The sequence below is a fragment of the Thalassophryne amazonica genome, chromosome 6 (genome assembly GCF_902500255.1).
Source record: "Thalassophryne amazonica chromosome 6, fThaAma1.1, whole genome shotgun sequence".
NCBI classification, from domain to species: Eukaryota; Metazoa; Chordata; class Actinopteri; order Batrachoidiformes; family Batrachoididae; genus Thalassophryne; species Thalassophryne amazonica.
Genome location: NC_047108.1, coordinates 70,220,841 through 70,243,141, shown reverse-complemented (window position 1 = coordinate 70,243,141; position 22,301 = coordinate 70,220,841). Strand labels below are relative to the sequence as shown.

Genomic DNA, 22,301 nt, shown 5'->3' with positions numbered 1-22,301 from the left:
ATCCAGCACACATGGACTTCAAACTGTAAAATATTAATCAAACTGAACGGATCACCAGAACAAGCAAAAGTCATGGCAATAAGGAACATCGAGGAGCTGGACAAATATGAACAATAGTGTTTCTTAAAGCGAGGATCTGGACAAATATGACCAATAAGGTATGAGGACACAAACACATCACAACACCATGACACAGACCAGAGGAACCTATTCATCTACTACCTATTCATCTACATCTGGAGACAAGAAGGATATAACTCAAAGGATTGCTGATCATGGAAAAGTAGAACTGAGAACATTTAAATACACAGACCACAATGTACTGGACTTGGAGCACGATATAGACCCGGACAATAATTTCTTCTCAAATATCAATGACAGTTGTTGTTATTATACAGATGAACAGTTTAATCGGATCATTAGAACGGATAACAAATTATCAATAATCCATTTCAACAGCAGAAGTCTATATGCAAACTTTAACAACATTAAAGAATATTTAAGTCAGTTTAAAAAATATTTAACATAATTGCTATATCAGAAACATGGATCAATGAAGATAAAGGAATGGATTTTGAACTGGATGGATATGAATTTAATTGTGTAAACAGAAAAATAAGAGTGGAGGAGGAGTGGCTGTGTATGTGGATAAGAACATGGATTATAAAATAGTAGACAATATGACAACTGTGATTGATAACTTATTAGAATGTATAACTATTGAAATATGTGAAGAAAAAAGCAAAAATGTATTAGTCAGCTGTATATATAGAGCACCAGGATCTAGTATTGAAACATTCACTGACTGTATGGGAAAAATGTTCTCAAAAACTAATCAAAAACTGTGTTCATTTGTGGTGACTTAAATATTGATCTGCTCAATCCAAATAAGCATAAAATAACAGATGAATTTATCAGTATAATGTACAGTATGAGTTTATATCCAAAAATCACCAGGCCAAGCAGAATTACATCCCATAGTGCCACCTTAATTGATAATATATTCAGCAATGATATTGAGAATAACACTGTGAGTGGATTATTAATCAATGACATTAGTGATCATCTACCAGTTTTCATCGTTTATAATAGAAACCATCGGCGGAATCAGCCAGAGGAGAAAATAAAATACAGGCGAGTGCGGACAGAGGAAAACATGAACACACTAAAGAAGGATTTACAGGAGCAAAACTGGGAAAGGTATACAGTGAAAGTGATGTTGATAGTGCATATGAAACTTTTTTACAAATATTTACATCATTATATGATAAAAATTGTCCAATTAAACAAGACTACAGAAAACAAAAATCCAAGCTCGACCATGGATGACGAAAGGGTTACGAAATGCATGTAATAAGAAAAATACACTGTATAGAGAATTCATAAAACTAAAGACTAAAGAGGCAGAAAATAGATATAAGAAATACAAAAATAGATTAACTAATATTATACGGGTATGTAGGAAGGAATATTATAGGAACATATTATATAATAACAAAAACAATATTAAAGGAATATGGGATATATTAAATAGCATTATCAAAAATGGTAATAAAAAACAGAGTTACCCTCAGTATTTCATTGATAATAATGTCAAGAAGGAAAATAAGGATGAGGTAGTCAACGGTTTTAATAATTTTTTTGTAAATATTGGACCAAGCTTGGCAGAAAAAAATTCCTGATTCCCAATCTGAGGATTGGGATAATAATCTTATAGAAAGAAATCCATGTTCAATGTTCCTCACAGCAGTGGATGGAAATGAAATTATAGACATTGTGAATAATTGTAAATATAAACATCTACCGATTTAAATGAATTGATATGGTGGTGGTAAACAGGTCATTGAATGGATTGTAGAACCATTAACATACATCTGTAACTTATTTCAAACCGGTAAATTTCCCAATCAAATGAAAATAGCTAAGGTTGTGCCGCTGTATAAGACTGGGGATAGACACCACTTCACAAATTATAGACCTGTTTCTTTGCTTCCACAATTTTCCAAATTATTAGAAAAGTTATTCAATAATAGATTAGACAATTCATAAATAAACATAAATTACTTACTGATAGTCAATATGCATTCAGAGCACATAGTTCAACATCACTTGCATTAACAGAATCAGTTGAGGAGATTACAAACGCCATAGACCACAAATTACATTCAGTTGGAATATTTATAGACCTTAAAAAGGCTTTTGATACAATTAATCATGACATATTAATCAATAAACTTGAACAGTATGGGATTAGGGGGTTGGTGTTGCACTGGGTGAGAAGCTACTTAAGTAACAGAAAACAGTTTGTGAAGTTGGGGGAATATACATCATCATGCTTGGACAATGCTTGTGGCGTCCCACAGGGGTCAGTATTGGGTCCAAAACTGTTTCTAATTTATATAAATGATATTGTCAATGTTTCCAAAATATTAAAATTAGTATTATTTGCAGATGACACAAGCATTTTTTGTTCAGGGGGGGATTTGCAGGAGTTACTGAGGAGGATCAGTATAGAAATGGGAAAATTGAAAATATGGTTTGACAGAAACAAATTATCATTAAACTTAAGTAAAACAAAATACATGTTATTTGGCTATTGTAATACAGACATACAGGTTCAGTTACAAGTCGAGGGGGTAGATATTGAAAGGGTACATGAAATAAGTTTCTGGGGGTGATAATAGATGATAAGATAAACTGGAAGACTCATATAAAACATATACAAAGTAAACTGTCAAGAAGCATTTCAGTTCTAAACAAGCGAAACATATTCTGGACCACAACTCACTCCGCATTCTTTACTGCTCACTGGTTTTACCATATTTACAGTACTGTGCAGAGGTATGGGGTAATACTTATAAAGGTACAACACAATCACTATCAGTAATGCAGAAAAGAGCTATAAGAATTATTCATAATACTGGCTATAGAGATCATACAAATCCACTATTTTTACAATCCAAATTCTTAAAATTCACAGACTTGGTTCATTTTCAAACAGTACAAATTGCGTATAAAGCAATAAACAATTTACTTCCAGCAAATATTAAAATATGTTTTTTAACAGATCAGGGGATTACAGTCTGAGGGGGAAATTTAATTTAAAGCATCAGTGGGCACGAACAACATTAAAAGGTTTCTGTATTCTGTCTGTGGGGTGAGGATGTGGAACAGATTGGGAGTGGGGCTCAAGCAATGTCCAAGCATGAACCAGTTCAAACAGCGGTACAAAAATATGTTTTTTTCTGGGTATAGGGAGGAGGAAGGGTAATGAGGGTTAGGGTGTTTTTGTTTTTTTGCTTCGTCTTGTAAATATATAGTATTTTGTATGTAAGTAGGTATGTGTAGGTGTATATTTATGTTTGTGTATGTATATGTGTATATATGTATATGTGTGTATATGTGTATGTATATGTGTATGTATGTTGATGTGTGTATGTATATATATATATATATATATATATATATATATATATATATATATATATATATATATATATATATATTGATATCGGTTTAGGTGTGTAGGAATCTATGTGTATATGTGGCAAAGGGTATTACTGGTTGTGGGGAAGAAGGGGTAGGGATAAATAACCTGATGCTTCACCCTACCCCTTTTCGGACATGTTGGGTACACAGTAGGAACTTTTTTGTTGTTGTCTTTACTGATCTATCTTGTATTTGTTGTTGTATCAAATGTTCGAAATAAACAGTTTTCATTCATTCATTCATAATTTAAGGCTTAATTCACCCAGGACGTCATGATAGAACAGAGAAGATACAGAAGAGGCCGGCATGAGGACTTTATGCGGACATTCCACTGTTTAAGGACATTTTTTTAATGAAAGACGTGCGCGCAAATTCGCCGAGTCGAATCTGTGTGCGCCGCGACAGGAAAAACACCTCCGTGTTGAAAACCATTTATAAAATTCAGGCGGCTTTTGATGCCTTTCAACAAGTGAGTAACTGAGAAATTGTTTAACAGCTTGGGCATGTTCCAACTTGCCCGTTAAGATTTCCAACACGGAGGTGTTTTTCCTGTCGCGACCCCCCGCGGTCGGGTCCGGCACGACATGCGACTCTGCCCGCACGTTCTTTCATTACAAAATGTCCGTTAACAATGGAATGTCCGAATAAACTCCTCATGCCGACTTCTTCTGAAAGTTCTCTGTTCTCTGACGACTTACTGGGTCAACAGAGCCTGAAATGTGGAAATTTTCAACTTGAAACGGCGAGACGCTGCCGCCTCGAAGCGCAGATCACCATCAGGCACCGTGGGCCGTGCTTAAAGCGACACTACCAGACCAAAATCTCTCATCAGCCGTTAAAATTTTTACCGAAAACCAGCTGAATTTATCGAATGGTGTCCACTCAGTTGTGCCTTACAGTTTTTGAAAAAATTTTGATCAAACAAAGCAGCAGTCTCTGAGCCATTCCTAAACAATGAAAAAATCGACGAGAGGGTGGGCCACTCCTCACTCAAAGACTGCCCACAGGCGAATGACGTAACCGACAGGCGTCAAAAAAACTCTTGCAGCCCACGAGGGTTCAAGCATGTCTGATGTAATCACACGTGATTCAAATCCATATGGTTTTTGAAAAAAATAATAAGGTCGGATACTTTTCTAATAGACCTCGTATATATAAATCACATAGTGTATCAATATACTTCATATCAGGTCAGAGAGAGAAAGAGAGAGTCCAAGGCTGTACAAAGCAGAGAGAGAACAAAATGTAATGTAATGTAAATGTCAAATTAACACACAAACTTGACATCCCGGCCCCAAACCATATTTGCACATGTACAAATGTGCTCGTGAAAGTTTTCCAGCTAAAAGCCCTAAAAGAGGACTGTATACAGAGCTCTCTGCGTTCTCAGCACCTTATTATAACACTAATAAAAATAATGCATTCTATTTATATAGTGCTTTACACAGTGCTAAAAGACACTTTATAAAACACAGAAATAACAAAGAACAAAGCAACTTTAGTATAGAAAGATAAAAAAAATTAAAATAAGCAAAAATATAAAATCAAACCTTCACTGTGCCTTGTGATGGAATCACTACGAAGACCAGTCCAATATGGCGGCCATATTTCTTGCGCTTCAGCAACTAATGCGGCATCTACTCTTTGTAATGTCTGTGTGTATGCCCCCTCGCTAGCATTTACACATTGCTGGCATAGATTCTGCATATTCCTGATAATCTATCAATGGCACAACAACATGCCTGCTCCTTTAATTGATGTGGGTAGTGTAGAAACTAGATTTTATGTTTCTCTTTACATAAATACATGCACTGAAGAAGCATTTAATGTACCTGCAACTTTTAAAAATTGAATGAAAAGCTTGATATATATCAAGTGAGTAAGTAAAATATGTGGTAACCTTTGACTTTGAAAAAAAAACTGCTTTCTCAATGGAAAAAAACTGCTTTCTCAACCCAATGTAGGGTTTGGACAGCAAAAACAGATGAGTGGGTGACTGATCAGGTTAGTCATCCCAGCTAGCTTGTGTAGACAATAACTCAAAAGCAATGTACAACCCCAAATCCCAAGAAGTTGGGACAGGGTGGAAAATGCCAATAAATAAATAAATAAAAGAAGTGATTGTTGCATTTACTTTGACTTTTATTTAATTGCAAACAGTATGAAGCCAGATATTTAATATTTTGTGTGGTAATTTCATCCATTCATTATCTATACCCATATATTCCATTAAGGGTCCCAAGGAGCCTGCTGGGGAGCCTATCCCAGCAGGTCACTGGACCAAAGCCGAAGTACACCCTGGAGAACCGCCAGTCTAAAGCAGGGCGACATATGAATAGACAAACATTCACATGCTCACTTACACCTACGGCCATTTTAAAGTTTCAATTCACCTAATGTGTATCTCTTTGGAAGTGGGAGGAAGTTGCAGCACCTGGACTGAACCCACACAAACACAGAAAGAACATACAAACTCCACACAGAAAGAAGATGTAAGGCCTAGATAGACCCTGAAGTCTGTTGGTGCTGGTGCTTATCTCCGGGTTCTGTCTTATCAAGACACTGAGACTTTACCACTGCCCCTGGATGGGACACCAGTCTGACTCAGGTTACTTCTCTGGCTGAGGCCAGTACCAATTTACAGCTGGGTGGACTGAAACAATGCAGATTAAGTGTCTTGTTCAAGGACACAGATATGCACCATGAACAGGGATTCAAATCCAGGTCTACATATTGGCAGGCCAGATCCACTCAGCTACCTGCTTTACACTAACAAACGACAAAGTCAAACACAAAGTTGAGACCTTCTCCTGTTAGCAGGGGCGTAGGTTTGCATATGGACCATAGGGACAAGTCACAACCAATATTTTTGGGATGGCAAAATAGTCCCTACCAATATTTAGCATTTTTTGATATAACAAAATCATTCAATATTTTTTTGCGAACTCGATACTAATTTTAGTCGTCACGTTTGTGTTTTCGACTTGCCAGAGTGACAGGGTTACCCATGTTGCAATTTCATTGGCTCACGTTCTTCTCACATGAACGTAACAAAGCGCATCTCGTGGTGGCAGTCAGTGCTTAATTTGTAAAGTGGGAGGTCCAGGAGCGCAGAGGATGGGTGGCTCCGGTGCAGAAAAACAAGAAGGGCGGGGGGGCTTGCGAACAAAGCTGTGCGCCACACTTAAAATAAACTGCACACCCACACAAACACGCACACACACCTTCACAAATGACACTAACACCCTGCCTTTTCCTCAAAAATGACTACATTTATGTTTGCTGTCTGTCTCTGTACTTTTCTGTCACTTTTGCACTCTTTTTCATACTTTTCCCTCGTTTCAAAAGTCACCGAACGCACTTTACCGTAATATATGCAACATATAGCATACTGTTGGAAAGCACGGGTTCTTGGCTTGCTGTCAGTGTTGAAATTTTTCAGAGTGAGGGCTTACATGAGAACTTACGGTAATGAGAATCAGCGGCGCACTAGTGTGAAGCTTCCGTGTTTTTCCTCTGCGTTATGACATCACAGGCTTACGTTTACCGTAATACACCATATATCATTGGAAAGCCCTTTTTTCTTTTTTTCTTTTTTTTTGGCAAATTAGGTTGCCAGATACCTATAACTGCATTATTGATGAAGAGAATAGATTATACATCTTGGTTGCAAAAACTTTTTTTTTTTGTTTTGTTAGGTCCACAAGTATTTTTTTGTTGTTGTTGTCTTGTTCTCTCAGGTGTAGGCCTATAGAATAGATTTGTGATTTTGGGTGCAGTTTTGTTATTTAAGCTATTTGTTTGTTTGCCTACACACTTAATAATGTAAATAAAGTGTTAAATTATTCAGCATTATGTCGTCATATGTTATGTATTATGCTGTACTTGTGCGTCTAATGGTATGAGTGGGTTAGGGGGTGGTGGTGGTGGGCAGGGGGGCCGGGGGGGTGGTATTGTCCCTATCAAAGCTGAGACCAAACCTAAGCCCTTGCCTGGTTGTACCAATGATGCTAACCACAAAGCCACCGTGCTGCCAGTTACTGCATTTGTTAATATACATCCATTCCTGCACTGAAAGGCCTGCAGAAATTTAAAAAAAAGTTGGGACGCTAAAGCAGTTACCACTTTGTAATGCTGCCATTCCTACTCACAACACTCAAGACGTTTTGGCATTGAGGATACAAAGCTATGAAACGTTTCAGTTATTCTTTGTGTTTTGACCCGTTATTCCTGCAACCACATCTTAAAGTGTGCAACAGTACGGGATTGTTGTCGGTGCATTTTACATCTCAAAATGCTCCACACATTCTCTGTTGGATACAGGTCAAGACTGTAGGCAGGCCAGTACTCACACCCTTTTCTTCCGCAGCCATGTCATGTCTCACATCCATTTCTCCTCCTCCCCTCATGTATATCTTGTAAAGGATGCGTCCCTTCACACGTTCCAACATAAATCCACACGTGCATTTCATTAAATCACTGTTCGTGATCATAGGTTTGATAAACAAAACGTTATCGTCCACATTTTGTCGTTCGAAAGCCTTTGGACACCACAGCAGATCTGGTGCAGATGTCTCCTGGGATTTGGCAGATGTTTTACTCTGGATGCCCTAATTGACACAGTTCTAGCTTCAAATGGAGAAACATGTTTGCTGTTCTGAAAGTCTCCTAGCCAAATACTAATCAGCACCTACTCTGCTTCACAAGTGAGATCTGATGGGATCAAGCGTGCTCAGAGTCTTTGGCTGCACTGACTTTTAAAATAATTGATTTCAGACACAGAAGAGACAGAAAGTAACTATTTGACTTTGTGGAAGCAAGCAGGCTTCTTCATTATTTACACGAGAATCAAAATTAGAATTACATACTCACCAGTGCTGTACTTCGCCACTGCTGAGTGTTCAACATTTTTAGTTTAAAGTTTTTAGTTTAAATGTAGTTTTCTGTCTGTAATTAAGATCAAGTGTATGTATCATCAATGAGTGCATTCAACCCGCTTGTAGCTGTGGCTCTGTGCACACCTAATCCTGTCAGATCTAAGAAATTAAGTAGAGTAGGTCCTGATTAGTACTTGGTTGGGAAGCAACGTAGGAACATCAGGAACTGCATGTTTCTTCATGTAGAACTGCATCAGTCATGTAGCTGCATCAGTGAAAACTAATGAGTGCACTGCAGCATGTAGGACAGTACTGATTTCTTAAGCTGGCCACTGATGCCATATGAATGTGTGTTTTGCCATGATCATACAGAAACACAAGTCACTTTGCAGCATATGCACAGCACCTGCGTTACAAACGTGCGTCTTGATGAAATCAGACCACAACACAGCAGCTCAAGCATGTTCATAGGGCTGAAACGATTAGTTGAGTAACTTGAATAATATGAATACAAAAAATATTTGAGGCAAATTCTGTGCCTTGAAGCTTCATTTAATGTTGTAGTATATATGCCAGGCCTGTGTGTGGTGCTGTAACATCCCCAGAAAAAAGAAGACTACAGCATGCGCACAAGCTGTGTTAAGCCAGGCTAATCTGTAGCACCAAAAGCTACAGCTTTCCAACACGACAGAAAAGAGTAAAATAAAGCCTTTAAAGACAAAGAGGGTCCGCGCTTATCATCTGAAATAGACGTACTGCGCATTTAAAGTGAAACGGACTCACAATATGACTAAATAAAGTACTTTTATTTTCAGAAATGCGCTCCGTTGTCAAAACAGATACATGAAAAGCAAACGGCCCTCGCCTTTGCAGACGTACAGCAGGACGCACTGCTGCCTCGCCAGGGTTCGTAACATCAGATCTTAAAGTTTAGAGTCTGTCGTATGTGCTTCCCCCCAAACGTACTCACAAACGTACTTAAACATCTCTTGTTTATTGTTTCAGCATTCTAAAAAGAGACAGAGGGAGGGAGGGAGATTGCGCTTCATGTACTGTTTTGAGAATGGAGCGCATTACTGAAAATAAATAAAAGTACTTCATTTAGTCATTTGGAGTCAGTTTGGGTAAATCGTCACACCGCTGTGCTCATGTTCAGGTGCAGCCTGACTGACTGATAATCACACCGACCACCTGCGCTTGCAGTCCAATTTCTGCAATGGGAACACTGCTGTATTTCCCATGTTGCATCATACTAGTGCATTGTGTGGTGTTACATGGGTGGTTTCCATTATGTAGTTCTAGCACTACTTGGCTCCGCTCAACTCTACTCAGTTTGGTACCAGGCATATCGGTTTCCATTACAATTGAGAACCTCCTCAACATGAGCAGGGTCATCAGAGCACTGCTGCACGAAACTGCCGTGACGTTAATTATGTGATAAGGGTTGGGTATCGAAAACCGGTTCCGGTTAAGAATCGTTAAGAAATTATCATCAATAGCCTTTTTGCTTAACAATTCCCTTATTGGTCCTTCAGTTCACATTATGCCGGAGCAGCCATTATTTTTGAGGGTGTTTATCAGGAAAATGACCATTTCTCTACATTGACTGCAGACCCCCTGCTTCTAGAGCTGCTCTGCTTGAAGCTTGAACCAGCGAAGCAGTGCTTTGACCCACTGCTTCGCTGGTTGTCTGATTTTCAAAAGCGGCAGGTCCGCAATATCTTCATTAAGCCCTCTCAAAGCCGTTTATAGATGTCAATAGTGAGTCACCTTTGTGCGGATTAAAGTCACTAACTGAGACTCTTGTCTTGTTGCGGGCAAGAAATGAGAATCGTCCTCTGTTTCGTTGCTGTTTTGTGGGACTAACTACACAGCTCCAAACGCTAAAGATGGAAAGAGATTTCGGTCGGAATTAAAAACCTCATAGTAAATTGCCATTTTAAATCAAATGACACCTCTTTCCAAACACTGGAATACAGACAACAAACTACCACCAACCAAAACCATTTTTGTTCCTCCCAAAATGAGACGTCCTCCGTTCTTTATTAATTACATTGATGTTGACATGCAGCGCAGCTGGCTGCAAGAGCTCAGCTCAGAGGCTATGGAGTTAAATTTGTCTCAATATCTGAAAGGAAATGTTTTTGACAAAAGCTACAGATTTTGTTTATTTCTATTTCTGTCCAGAGATCTAGGATCCAGTGACCAAGTTCATATTTATCTAAGACTCAATCAAATGTTGTTGACATAGAAAACCTGTAAAGCCTACTTTAAGTACACAGAAAATTCACAAGAGGTATCGATACGGGAACTGATAAAGAATCGGATCGATAATGGCATTGAGATCGATAAAATCTTAACAATACCCATCCCTAAAACCCAATACAAGCACATAAACTAGGGATGCACCAATCCACATTTTTTCACTTCGGTCCGATCTAGATACCTGAATATGGATGTCTGCCGATACCGATACTATTCTGATACCAGCGCTCTGTTTGCTCTAATATTATTATCATTATTGTTGATTTTAAATGAGGATATTTTGTATACCCAGTTATACAGCTTCATGATGAAATGGTGTAGAGGAGGATTTTCTTTAAAAAAAAAAAAGACCTGAAAATTCAGCTACAATTTAGCAGGAGGTACTTCTAAGATGCAAGCCTAGATTTGATGTTTTGGTGAAAGAATTAAGTACTTTTATTTATTTTTTGGTGGTTTCTTGTAGCATTTTGGAAATGCAGAAATGCACTTCTGCCTTTAAAGAAGACTGGGTGCGCTTGATTTTTTTTGTCACAGCCAGAAGCACGTTTACATGACCATAATAATCAGATAACTGTTAGAAATCAGATAACTAATAATCTGATCTCTCGCTTGACGTCATTGCATGGCCACAGAGTTATGGAGCTGGTGAAGCATGAATCAGGCTCCAGGATTTTAAGGTACCACTCCGCAGCTGACTTAGAAAAAGAGTGACTCTACCAAATGTAATCTTTTTAATCCACATTATGGCTGGCGCTTATTTAAAGCAGGCGTTTATTTTTTCAGACAAAGTTTTGACTCAGTCATTAAATGAGGCAGGTCCCAATTCAAGGTCAAGCTTTTAATCAAGGAAATGCGCAAGCCTAACAGATTTTGTCCTTTTATACATATAATGGATTTAGATTATAATAGCCAAATTTTGCTGGTCCACCTGAACCCATTATATGTGAGTTTTACTGTATATAAAAAAGTTTAAGAGCTGGGAAGCTCAAACAAAAAAGGGGGTGTTACATCAAAAAGTTTTATTGTGAACATGTGATACTGTATAATTAGTTTCCTCAGTTTGCAACTTTATATACTTTTATTTTTATCCGCATTAACACCCAGTAATAACTATTATACACGGTGTTATTTCATATCAAATCTCTGTGCGCACTTGGTTTGGCACAGAGCAGATACATATCATGTGCACCTGAAGTAATCAAAAATTCTTCTTTTTTTTTTTTTTTTACATATACTGCAGAATTTTTATTCATTTATTCATTGTATTATTTGCTCTCACAAAGGAGCTCTCCATTCATCACAAATGGGAGAATCTGTGTATCACTGCATACACTGTGCAGCTCTACCTTGTCCCTCACTGCACGGATAGAGGCGCACCTTAATGTGTGTGCTGTGTTTCTTTTGAAATACGTTTCTGCTCCATGTTGATACACTGCTGCTTACGAGAACAAGACACGAGTGCATTCATGCAGTGTTTAGCCAGCTTTACGTGCACTGCCTGACCAACCACTGCACATGCTGACCAGGTGGCAATTGAGATCATTCATCCTTGAAAAAGAAGGAAACGGCATGACATGGTTTCTACTGCATAAAATACAGGTGTGGTCAGAAGTTTATATACAATCAAGATTTTCAAGTCCAGACTTAAGATGCACTTATTTTCCCTTTCATATGGCTAGCATACTGGCACAGTTTTGTTTTACGCTTTTTACTCTTTTAATTCATTTATTAGTAATTGGAGCGGGCTACGGCCTCAACTTTACCTAAATTCTGGGTCTTTTAGTGAAGTTTAGGGCTAGTGGCTGGTGATCACCTTAGTATTTCTCTGTTTTTCTTGTTGTTTAATGCTGGCAAATTATACAGTATTTTTTGTCTTTCTGATGCCTGATTCTGTTTTTTCTCTCTGTTTAAGGTGCAGCTTCATCCAGAGATGGGAGTTGTATTCGTATTGGCGATCCTCCTGTCCTGTGCGCCAGTAGCATTTCTTGTATAATTGTCCGAGAACTGTTCTGTAAATTATGTTTGTAGCATGGCCTTGAGTCCGGTCTGCTTGAGGTTTCTTCCTCAGAGGGAGTTTTTCCTTACCACTGTTGCTCTGGGGGTTGGTAAGGTTAGACCTTGCCTGTGTGAAGCGCTTTGAGGCAATTCTGTTGTGATTTGGCGCTATATAAATGAAAATAAATTGAAATTGAACCATCATGGGTGTGAATGTCATGGTGATATTGGGCTTTTAATAATTTTTTTTAACTGTTCTTTAGGGTGTAATGATTGTACAGCATACATCATTAATGACTAAAAGAGTTGGGTTCACAAGTTTTAATTCATTTTAGATCTTGTCTAATCAGCACAGGGTCAAAATTATACATACAGGCAAAATGCCTCTTAGCAAGCTGCACTTAGTTCAGATGCTTTTGGTAGCCATCAACAAGCTTCTGGCATAATTCTGGCTGGATGTTTTTGACCACTCTTCTTGACAAAATTGAGTTCATTTAAACTGGTTGGTTTCCTGGCACGGACCTGGCTTTGAAGAGTCGTCCACAAATTTTCAATAGGGTTGAGGCCGGATCTTTGGGAAGGCCATTCCAGAATCTTAATGTTAGCCTGCTTTATCCTACCCACAGCCAGTTTTGATGTGTTTTTAGGAACATTGTCCTGTTGTTACAGCCAATTGTGGCCAAGTTTGAACCATGTAGTTGTTAATTTGCGGAAATGCTGAATAATTTGAAGGTATTCATCCTCCTTTATTATTCCATTCACTTTGTGCAATGCACCAGGGTCACTTACAGAAAAACAGCCCCAACCTAGAAAGAAGCCCTGCCCAAAACTGACACCTTCAAGATAAACTAAAATTTGTAGTTGCCTACATGTGCAAACCAAATGCCTTCTGTAGAAACATTTTATGGTCAGACGAAGCAAAGATTGAGCTATTTGGCCACAATGACAAGAGATATGTTTGGAGGAGTAAAGGTGAGGCTTTCAAACCTAAGAACACTGTACCAACTGTCAAGTACGGTGGTGGTAGCACCATGCTCTGTGGCAGTTTTGCTGCCCGTGGTACTGGTGCATTGTACAAAGTGGATGGAATAATGAAGAAGGAGGATTAACTCCAAATTCTTCAACATCACACCTCAAATCAACAGCTAAAAGGTTGAAACAGCCAAAAGCGGTGGTTCCAGCAGGACTATGATCCCAAACACACATCAAAACTTGTGGGTTGGATAAAGCAGGCTAACATTAAGCTTATGGAATCGCCTTCCCAAAGCCCCCACCTCAACCCTGTTCAAAAATTGTGGATTACACTTAAAAGCCAGGTCCATACCAGGAAACCAAACAATTTGAATGAGCTCTACTAATTCTGCCAAGAGTGGTCAAATATCCAGACAGAAGTATGCCAGAAGCTTGCTGATGGCTACCAAAAGCATCTGGGTCAAGACGCAGCTTGTTAATGGGAGGTGTATGTATGTATGGATTAGAGAAGATCCAAAATTAATTCAAACCTGTGCACCCAATTCTTGTTTTTTTATAGTCATTAATGATGTATGCTGGACAATCACTGCACCCTTGCAAAAGAACAAAGACATCACTAAAAGCAAAAAATTACCATAACATTCATACCCATGATGAGTGTATGTAAACGTCCAACCACAACTGTATGTCAGGGTCCTTCCCAGGAGTACAAAATAGACACATGCAAAACAAGCCACCAGCTTTCACTCACCATCAAATAAGGCTGATCTTGGCTTTTCATTCACTAAATTCTTGCTGAAATTTCAGGGCACATGGTTGTCACTTTTCACACATTTCCTGGAAAATGTGGGTTTTGGCCTATTGTCTACTTATAAGGTCTGGCCCATTTTAGACTTGAAAACTGAAGGAAATTGTCTGTGCATATGTTGTGAAGATTAAACAAGAAGTCCTGTTGTTTCTGAGTAAATTTCAAGACATCTATTTAAATGTCTAACAGTAGTGCAAACCAAAATCAATACTGTACATCATATAAATAATAAATGCTAGTAATGCCTGATTTCTACATAATGTATGAGTGCTTTCCAAACGCAAGTATGTGCACCCCTGACAACACGTAAACTGTGACCATCAGATGTACATGAAAACTGTTCCAAAAAGAAAAAAAAAATTAATAAGAAAAATGTGCTGATTCATTGAGTTGGGATATGTGCATGTCTTCTGCACCTATTATTTGTATACGTAGTTTAGTAATGACTTTTCTCAGTTGCCCTACACTAGGACAACAAAGAAATGCAACACATGAAGCAGACTCTAAAATAGTCCCTGGTAAATCAGAATTTGAGTGCTTGTCAGAAACATGTGTAATACCCCTTTATGAAGCTTTTCCACTGCATGGTATTTACTAGTCTTAACGTGAACTGATACAGAGTACCTGGTTCTGTTTTTGCCATCACCTCCATTGCAGTTATAACACAGCTGAGGCAATACTAAAAGCTGATGTGAAATCACTGTAGATGATTGAACGGTCAGAGAGAATCATCACTATCGCTGCGCCATCACTATGAGACAGGAGACATTAATCCTCAACAAACTCATCATTTTAAAAATATCTTTCGGTAAAGCCTGGTTCACACGGCAGGATTTTAAAATTGACCATAGGTTTCCAAAACCCAAGAGACCACACACGTGGAGATAACAAAATCATAGATGTAACAGTGTTGGTCGTACAGTGTGTGGTGTTCAGCCACACGGTAAAAACACCACCACACATGAACAGATTTCACACACGGACATTCCCAGGTCAGACAGGAAATCTTCCAAAATCTCTCAAGATTAAACGTGACTTCAGAGCAAACAAACAGAGACAGTTTGTTGACTATTTACAACCAAGGAAAAAAACAATACAAAAAGAAAAAGAAAAGGCGTCCTTTAAAAGGAGTGGAGACAGCGCGACCACCGGACATTCTGGTAAGCCATAACAGCTGTTTTGATTTTAGATTTCGCTCCGTGCGTCCATCACCTCACTTTCTGATTGGCTACACGTCACATTCAGCAGGCTGCGTACTCGTTTGGACACCACCACGCTGCGATATTGGGCCAAGACAATCCAACATGTTGGATGTCCCCGATTTGCAATCAGAGCGCCCCTGACGTCTTTCCGAGCAGATCAAGAGCGCTCCAAACACCACCACACACAGCAGGAATATCTGCTAAGATTATCTTTAGCGTCATCACAATTGTCAGGGCGTCCTTAAGACTGTCGGAAGGGGAAGATCGGGTCTGATAGTGGCCGATCTTGCTGTGTGAACCAGGCTTAAGTAACACTGCACGTACTACTTGTATAACGCAAAAGGATAACTATTCAGGATTAGTGTCTTTCATTATTTGTCTTTTCACGTTCAAGTTAACATCTTGGCGGTTCCAGTCGGCATCATTATGACAACTTGGGGATACTACAACTGGCAGTGGAAAAAGGAAGCACCTGGTACCAAAGTGAGTAGTTGAGTACAGGTGAGTCAAGTTAACCTGGAACAACCCAGTGGAAAAAGTGCATAAGATTCTGTACTAGTCCCTTATGGGGAACTCTGGGATTTTCAACATGGGTCCTATATAAAAATGTTTTTGTGCTCAGGCTTTTCACTCAAGACATAAACAATCTGTCCAGTACAGAGTTACAACAAAGCCTTTGGTAGCACTGAGAGGACACTACAGAAGCACACATGAAATCTGCACACAGGTCAATTGTGATCGGTGCTTGCTCCTGTTGTAAGCAGAATATATGAGATTATAGACTTTACGCACCCCATGAGCAAGCACATTGATGACAGTGGTAAGAAAAAAATCCCTCAGAGTTTTTGGATAACCACAAAGCACAAACATATTTGAAAGAACATGCAACAGCAACCACAACCACAAAAAAAAAAAAAAAAAAAACTGTTGCGACTAAACAACCATGCACAAGTCCTTATTTACAACAATGGAATAACCAAACAAAGTGCAGATCAGAAGCCCAGAGAAACAGGCTACATTAGTTAGTTAGTGAATCAGTGTCCATGGCGATGCCAGAGCAGTTGCCAAGGCAGGGAAGTTCCCAAAGCCCACTGTGACACAGCATGACTGTCTACTTGTCCACAACATACACCATCAAACAACAAGCTAGTTTCTTCCTCCAAAGGTTCCTAAATAGAATGCACGCCTACTAATGTATTGTCTCAACACCTCCACAAGTACTAGTCCCTTCGTAAAATGCTAGTCCTCATGATGGAAAAGCACCTGATGCTCTGGTAACAGCAATGTAAATGGATGGTGGGGTGGACATGGATTTTCTTTCAGTTTATTTTATTACTGTTTATCCCGCTCCATCTATAAAAACACTTTGGCTCAATCTAGTACTGTAAGTGTATGCATATAAATTATCCTTGAGGTGATAGCCTAACATTACTATTAAAGATTATTAGACTAATTTATTTTATATGAGTTCTCTACAAACTGAATTTATCCTGTGCTGGCTCACTGGAGATCTCTGGCCTGCTGTAGAACATGAGCTTTTCATGATATATTTCATCTAATTGTACTTCATAGCAAACCAATCACAGATACAACACAAAACAATTTCTGTTCAATAGCTGAAACAGACTAAATGTAATTAGGCCCCATAAAAAAAAACAAAACAAAACAAAACAAAATGTTAGTTTATCATCCTTGACATCAGAAAAAAGTGATGAGGGAGGACAGATTCTTTTTTGTAGATTATTTTTTTTTCTTAGTAAAATTTTGAAGTTGGGAAATGAAACTTCATCTAATAAGACAAAATACTATAATACAGTTTTCACTTAGAATTATGAAAAAAACAGCCTCACATCTCTGCAATAGTATTTGATTAAAATCCTCAAAAATAGGGATATCATCAAACTACTCCTCTAAGAGGTGCACTGGACCAAGTGGCTGGAATTACCAAGAGAAGAAGAAGAAGAAGAGGAAGAAGCAGACTAGGAAAAATTCACCTTGCAACTGTTGTACTTGGGGTCCAAGCTGCCTCCATTGTCCAGTATACCACATGCATACTGGCTGTAAATGTCGCTCATGATCGTCTCGGGGGGGGGGTGCTCACCCCGTACCATGGCTTCAGCTTCTTGGCCTTATCGGCATTCTGTATCCCGATAAATAGCATCGTCCTCGTGTGTATGGTTGTCAATGACAACAAGCAGCAAGTTCCGGGCCCGGCTCGGTAAACTTCAGCTGTCTTTGGCCAAAGCATATTCGACACTTATCGGACGTGCTGGTTCTTGCACCAGCTGTACTGCCGTAAATGAAATTCGGGCAAAATATATAAATGTAATGCAGGCCAATTTTGGCATGTGGGCGGGGATGATAAACTGATGTTTTTTTGTTTTTTTTGGGGGGGGGGGGGGGGGGGGGGGCTTAATGTCAATCACGCCATACATTTAATCGAGATCAAGTAAAAATGTCATTTTCCAATGTAGGTGGTGGGGGGTGCAATGGGAATTACTTCGTAATTTGCATTTCTAATACAAATAATGGTAATTTCAATTTCAATTATTTTCATTTATATAGCGCCAAATCACAACAGAGTTGCCTCAAGGCACTGCACACAAGTAAGGTCTACTGGTACAACTGTAAAAATGCAAATCAGTCTTCAGTTAAAATAGAGTGCTTAACAGACTGCTGGACATGGTCAGTTGAAGCAAAAGGAAACATGAACTCATCAAGGCAGCGCTTAATTCAAACAATGGAAAGGATGTCTTCAAAATGGAACAAAACAGGAAAAACAACTCAAAACCATATGTGACAGGAGTCAGCAGTAGTGACAATAAAGGTACCTTGACAGTTGCTTGAATTTGATCCGTGCATTGGTACACAATCTGCCATGCCAGAGAGTACACTCGTTGTAAACCGTTATAAACTGTGCGCAGCTTTGTGCAAGTGCGCAAAGAAAATTTTGAAATGTTCAAGTGCAGACTCATCTGAACGATTGCAACGAGATGTTAAATCTATAATAAACATAATTTTACAGATACTCATAAGATGGAATGAAAATGCAACTGTTTGATCAAGCCATTACAATATAAATATTACAAATGATTACCTTTTAGACTATTCCAAATGCGTTCTCCATGTCACACGAGAACAGCTGTGATACTGGAGCGATTAGAGGTGGTTTCATCAGCCAAACTCAGAGCAAATGATTAATCCACTACTTAATATTATTGTATATAACACAGCATCCAGTGGAACACAGCAGGTTGCATTGGCAGGACGAATTGTGTGACAGTGTGGGAGTTAAATGCATGGAAGCAGGGTTCTCACCAGCGCAGCTGAGCATAGGGGGCCCCTATGCTGTGATTTGTGTCCCCTACACTGTGATTTGGGCCCCTGTCCTGTGATTTAACCAACATAGGAGGGCTTTTCTGTGTTGTTTTTTTGTTTGTTTGTTTGTATTGTTTTTTAGCAAAAGCGGCCCTCAAAATGCAGGAAATTGTGTTTCAAAGTTATAAATTTCTAAATTTTCTTGGGGGGGAGGAATTCTCCTGGACTCTCCTACAATACTCGTGCCTGCAATGCTTGTCACGCAGCTATGCTCTCCTAAGTTCCCACCTATGCTGTGAAAAAATTCCTGTGAGAACCCTGTGCCAAGTGTCAAGGTACTTTAAAATCTGAATGAAATGGGATTTACATGTAGACAGGCCAAAAGAAAACAGCACTGACTCCTATTCAGAAGAAAGCAAGGTTACAGATGGCTAAAGGGAAGCTAACATGGGGCGTGGATGACTAGATGAAAGTGATATTAAGGCAAAAGTCACGAATCTGCACTTGCCAAGAAGATGATGTTGGAACGTTGTCTGATCCTGTGCTAATAGAACAGACGAATAAAGATGAACGCATGAAGCAAACAAGCACATCTGCCCGATCAGTTAGCATATGAGATTGCAAGTCAGGTAAAGTATTAGGGGGACGATGGCAATCATTACCTCACCACTCACACACATTGCATCACAGTGACATGTCAGGCACTTTTCACATTCCACTGCCTCAAAACGGTTTCTGCACTGATGAAGTCATGTGACAGGAAGACAATGCATCCTGCCACAGAGCAAAAAGCATTAAAGCTTTATTGAGGAGAGGAATATCAGCTCAGTGACATGTCAACAAACGGTCCGGGTCTCAGCCCATTGGAAATTTGCGGTGGAAATAAAAATTTTGGTCCATGACGAGGCTCCAGCCTGCAATCCTGATTCTCAGCAGCTACATAAGAAAGTTGGAACCACTTTGATGGAGAATATTGTTTTTCATTTGTAAAGTGGATGCCTCATAGGATTTGGGTAGTCCTTAATATCACAGCGCAGCAACAGAGCACTGATGTGATTTTTGTTCTTGTTGATTCCGTAAGATTGATCAACACTGTGATACCATTGATCTGGATAGAAATACGCAATTGATTACAGTCATTTTAATTTCATCTGTTTGAAGTGCGTTCCAACAGCACCACAACAAACAAAAAATGTTTTGGGTCAATTCTATCATTTGTTTAGTGAACATCCTGCAAGTGTGCCAATTTCTTTTTTTTTCTCCAGGGGGTTGTATGCGTTACTTCTGTGAACATGAATCCAACCACTTTATAACTTTACATTACAACTACTTAAGCTGTGAGCCGCGCTTGCTGCACTTCACATCTTGCAGAGTTGAGATGCCCATTAGCTGAGCTGTGCTAAGAGGCTCAGGACTACATGATGCAGAGCGAAAACGGGCTGGAGACTCAGCCATGTGTGAGGGCACACAGCCTACTGTTCATCCATGGTCAACCAGAGAGACAGACCAAGGGAAAAACCAAAACGGCAGGCAGCGAAGCACCCAGAGAGACACTGCAGGGTCTGGAGATGGAGAGCAAGTCCCCGTCCTCTTCTCTCATCCCTCATTTCCTCTAAACTATCTCAAAGCTTGCACAAAACCACTCTTGGTATGGGGGAGGAGCACAGTTTCCTCACACTACGCACATGTATCGAGTTCAAATACGACTCAGGTCTAATTCACGCCCTGAGCCACCTCCCCGCTGATGGAGAGCATCTACACTTCCTCAAATAACTCTTGCTATATTCATCCCAGTTTCAACTGAGAATTACTCAGGCGTTAATGTGCTCAGCGAAATGGCAAATTTTATGCAGTGATTTTATCTGCTCTGTAAAAGCAGAAATATGAGAACTACCCCCACCGAACACCACCTGACATGCAAGCCCTGAACTCTTTTCGCTCCTCCCCCACTGATTCTCTTCATCCACCCCCCACTCGGTTCATGCCATTGCCCTTGTTTGTCTTTCCCTTTCCCCTGAGCTCGCCATTTCCTGTAGGGTGGGCAGCCTCATGTGAGCCATATCTTCCAGACAGCTGTAAAATAGCAGGCCTCTCCCTCTTTCTCTTATTCAATCTGTCTTCCCTCCTTTTCTCTCGGTCTTCTCCTCCCTCAGTCTCTCTGCTCTTCTGGTTCTCATCACCAGGCTCCAGTATTCAATTAAAGCAAACCCAGATCACTTACCCCGGCTCTGCTTGTATTGATGTCTTCTGCTGAAGACCTAACAGACATTTCAGATGGACTGGATGACGTCTGAATACGTGATGCACAAAACACAGTGCAGACTGATGAACAGCTTATTACTGTGATATTTATAGTGCAGATTGTGACTTTAAATAAGGACGGAATGTTCTCAATGTACTGTGTGAAGATTCAGAGACACTGTAATGTATATAAGAGAAAGGTTGGAGACGGAGCACAGACAGGGCAGAGTGCAAATTAGGGTGAGAAGCAGACAGAAAGTAAACACTGAAGTTGTTGGGAACGTCTGCGTTTACCTGGGCCATACTGAAAACTCTATGGTAGCTGTTGCTTTTTCCATAAGGTCACTAACACATGGCCACTGAACACAGAATGATGCTGAAGAGACATTTCTTTTAGCTTCTCCCATTTTGCTGGAAGTCACCACTGTGGATGTGACATAGGTTCACATGTTGATTTGCCACACGTTTTGCACCAGCTGCCCTTCCGGATGCAACTACAGATGTACAAGGAGGGCAACGGTGACCTTGAACCATGAACCTTCTTTTGTGTCACCATGCTGCTCCACATTTAAAGCTATTTTTCTGAACCCTAAAAACACATTAATGTGGAAACAATTCAGTCTCCAGTAACATTTCTTGAGTCGTCGATCCAATTATTTGTCTGGGTTCTCGTGCAATCTTCGACAGTTTTGGGGATCCTGACATCACTCATCCATCTGTCCATTCTCTCTCTGCAACAGGCATGCGAGAGATTTTTGCTGGGTGCATGTTTAGAGTTTGGAGTGATGTGCTTTTTGGGATACTTACGGTTGACAGAGCTTGACCAGATCTTGGTCTGTGGTTCCTGGGTGGAGGCCACGTATGTACAAGTTGGTTTTACTCAGCTGCTCTCCTCCATTGCTGCTGCTGTTATTGATGGTGTTAGTGGTTGTATTGCTGTTATGGTTGTTGGGGCTTGGAGGAGCCATCTGGTGGTTGGATGAGGACACATATGTCTGCTGCAAAGCCAGGAAACAACATATTCAGATTTGCAATAAGTCAGCAGTACACAAAAAAAAAAAATTATGACATAAAACTGGATGTATACACAAGGGGTATCACCAATTGCAAAACCCATGGTTTGGGTCTAATACA

At 39.6% G+C, this 22,301-nt stretch overlaps 1 protein-coding gene across 1 annotated transcript in view; it reads right to left on the bottom strand.

Moving 5' to 3' along the window:
• Positions 1-22,301, bottom strand: part of rbms2b (RNA binding motif, single stranded interacting protein 2b) — a 119,753-nt gene that overhangs the window by 42,201 nt on the left and 55,251 nt on the right. Inside the window, 1 exon segment of the mRNA XM_034172430.1 lies at positions 21,975-22,165. Coding sequence (XP_034028321.1) covers positions 21,975-22,165 — 191 coding nt within the window.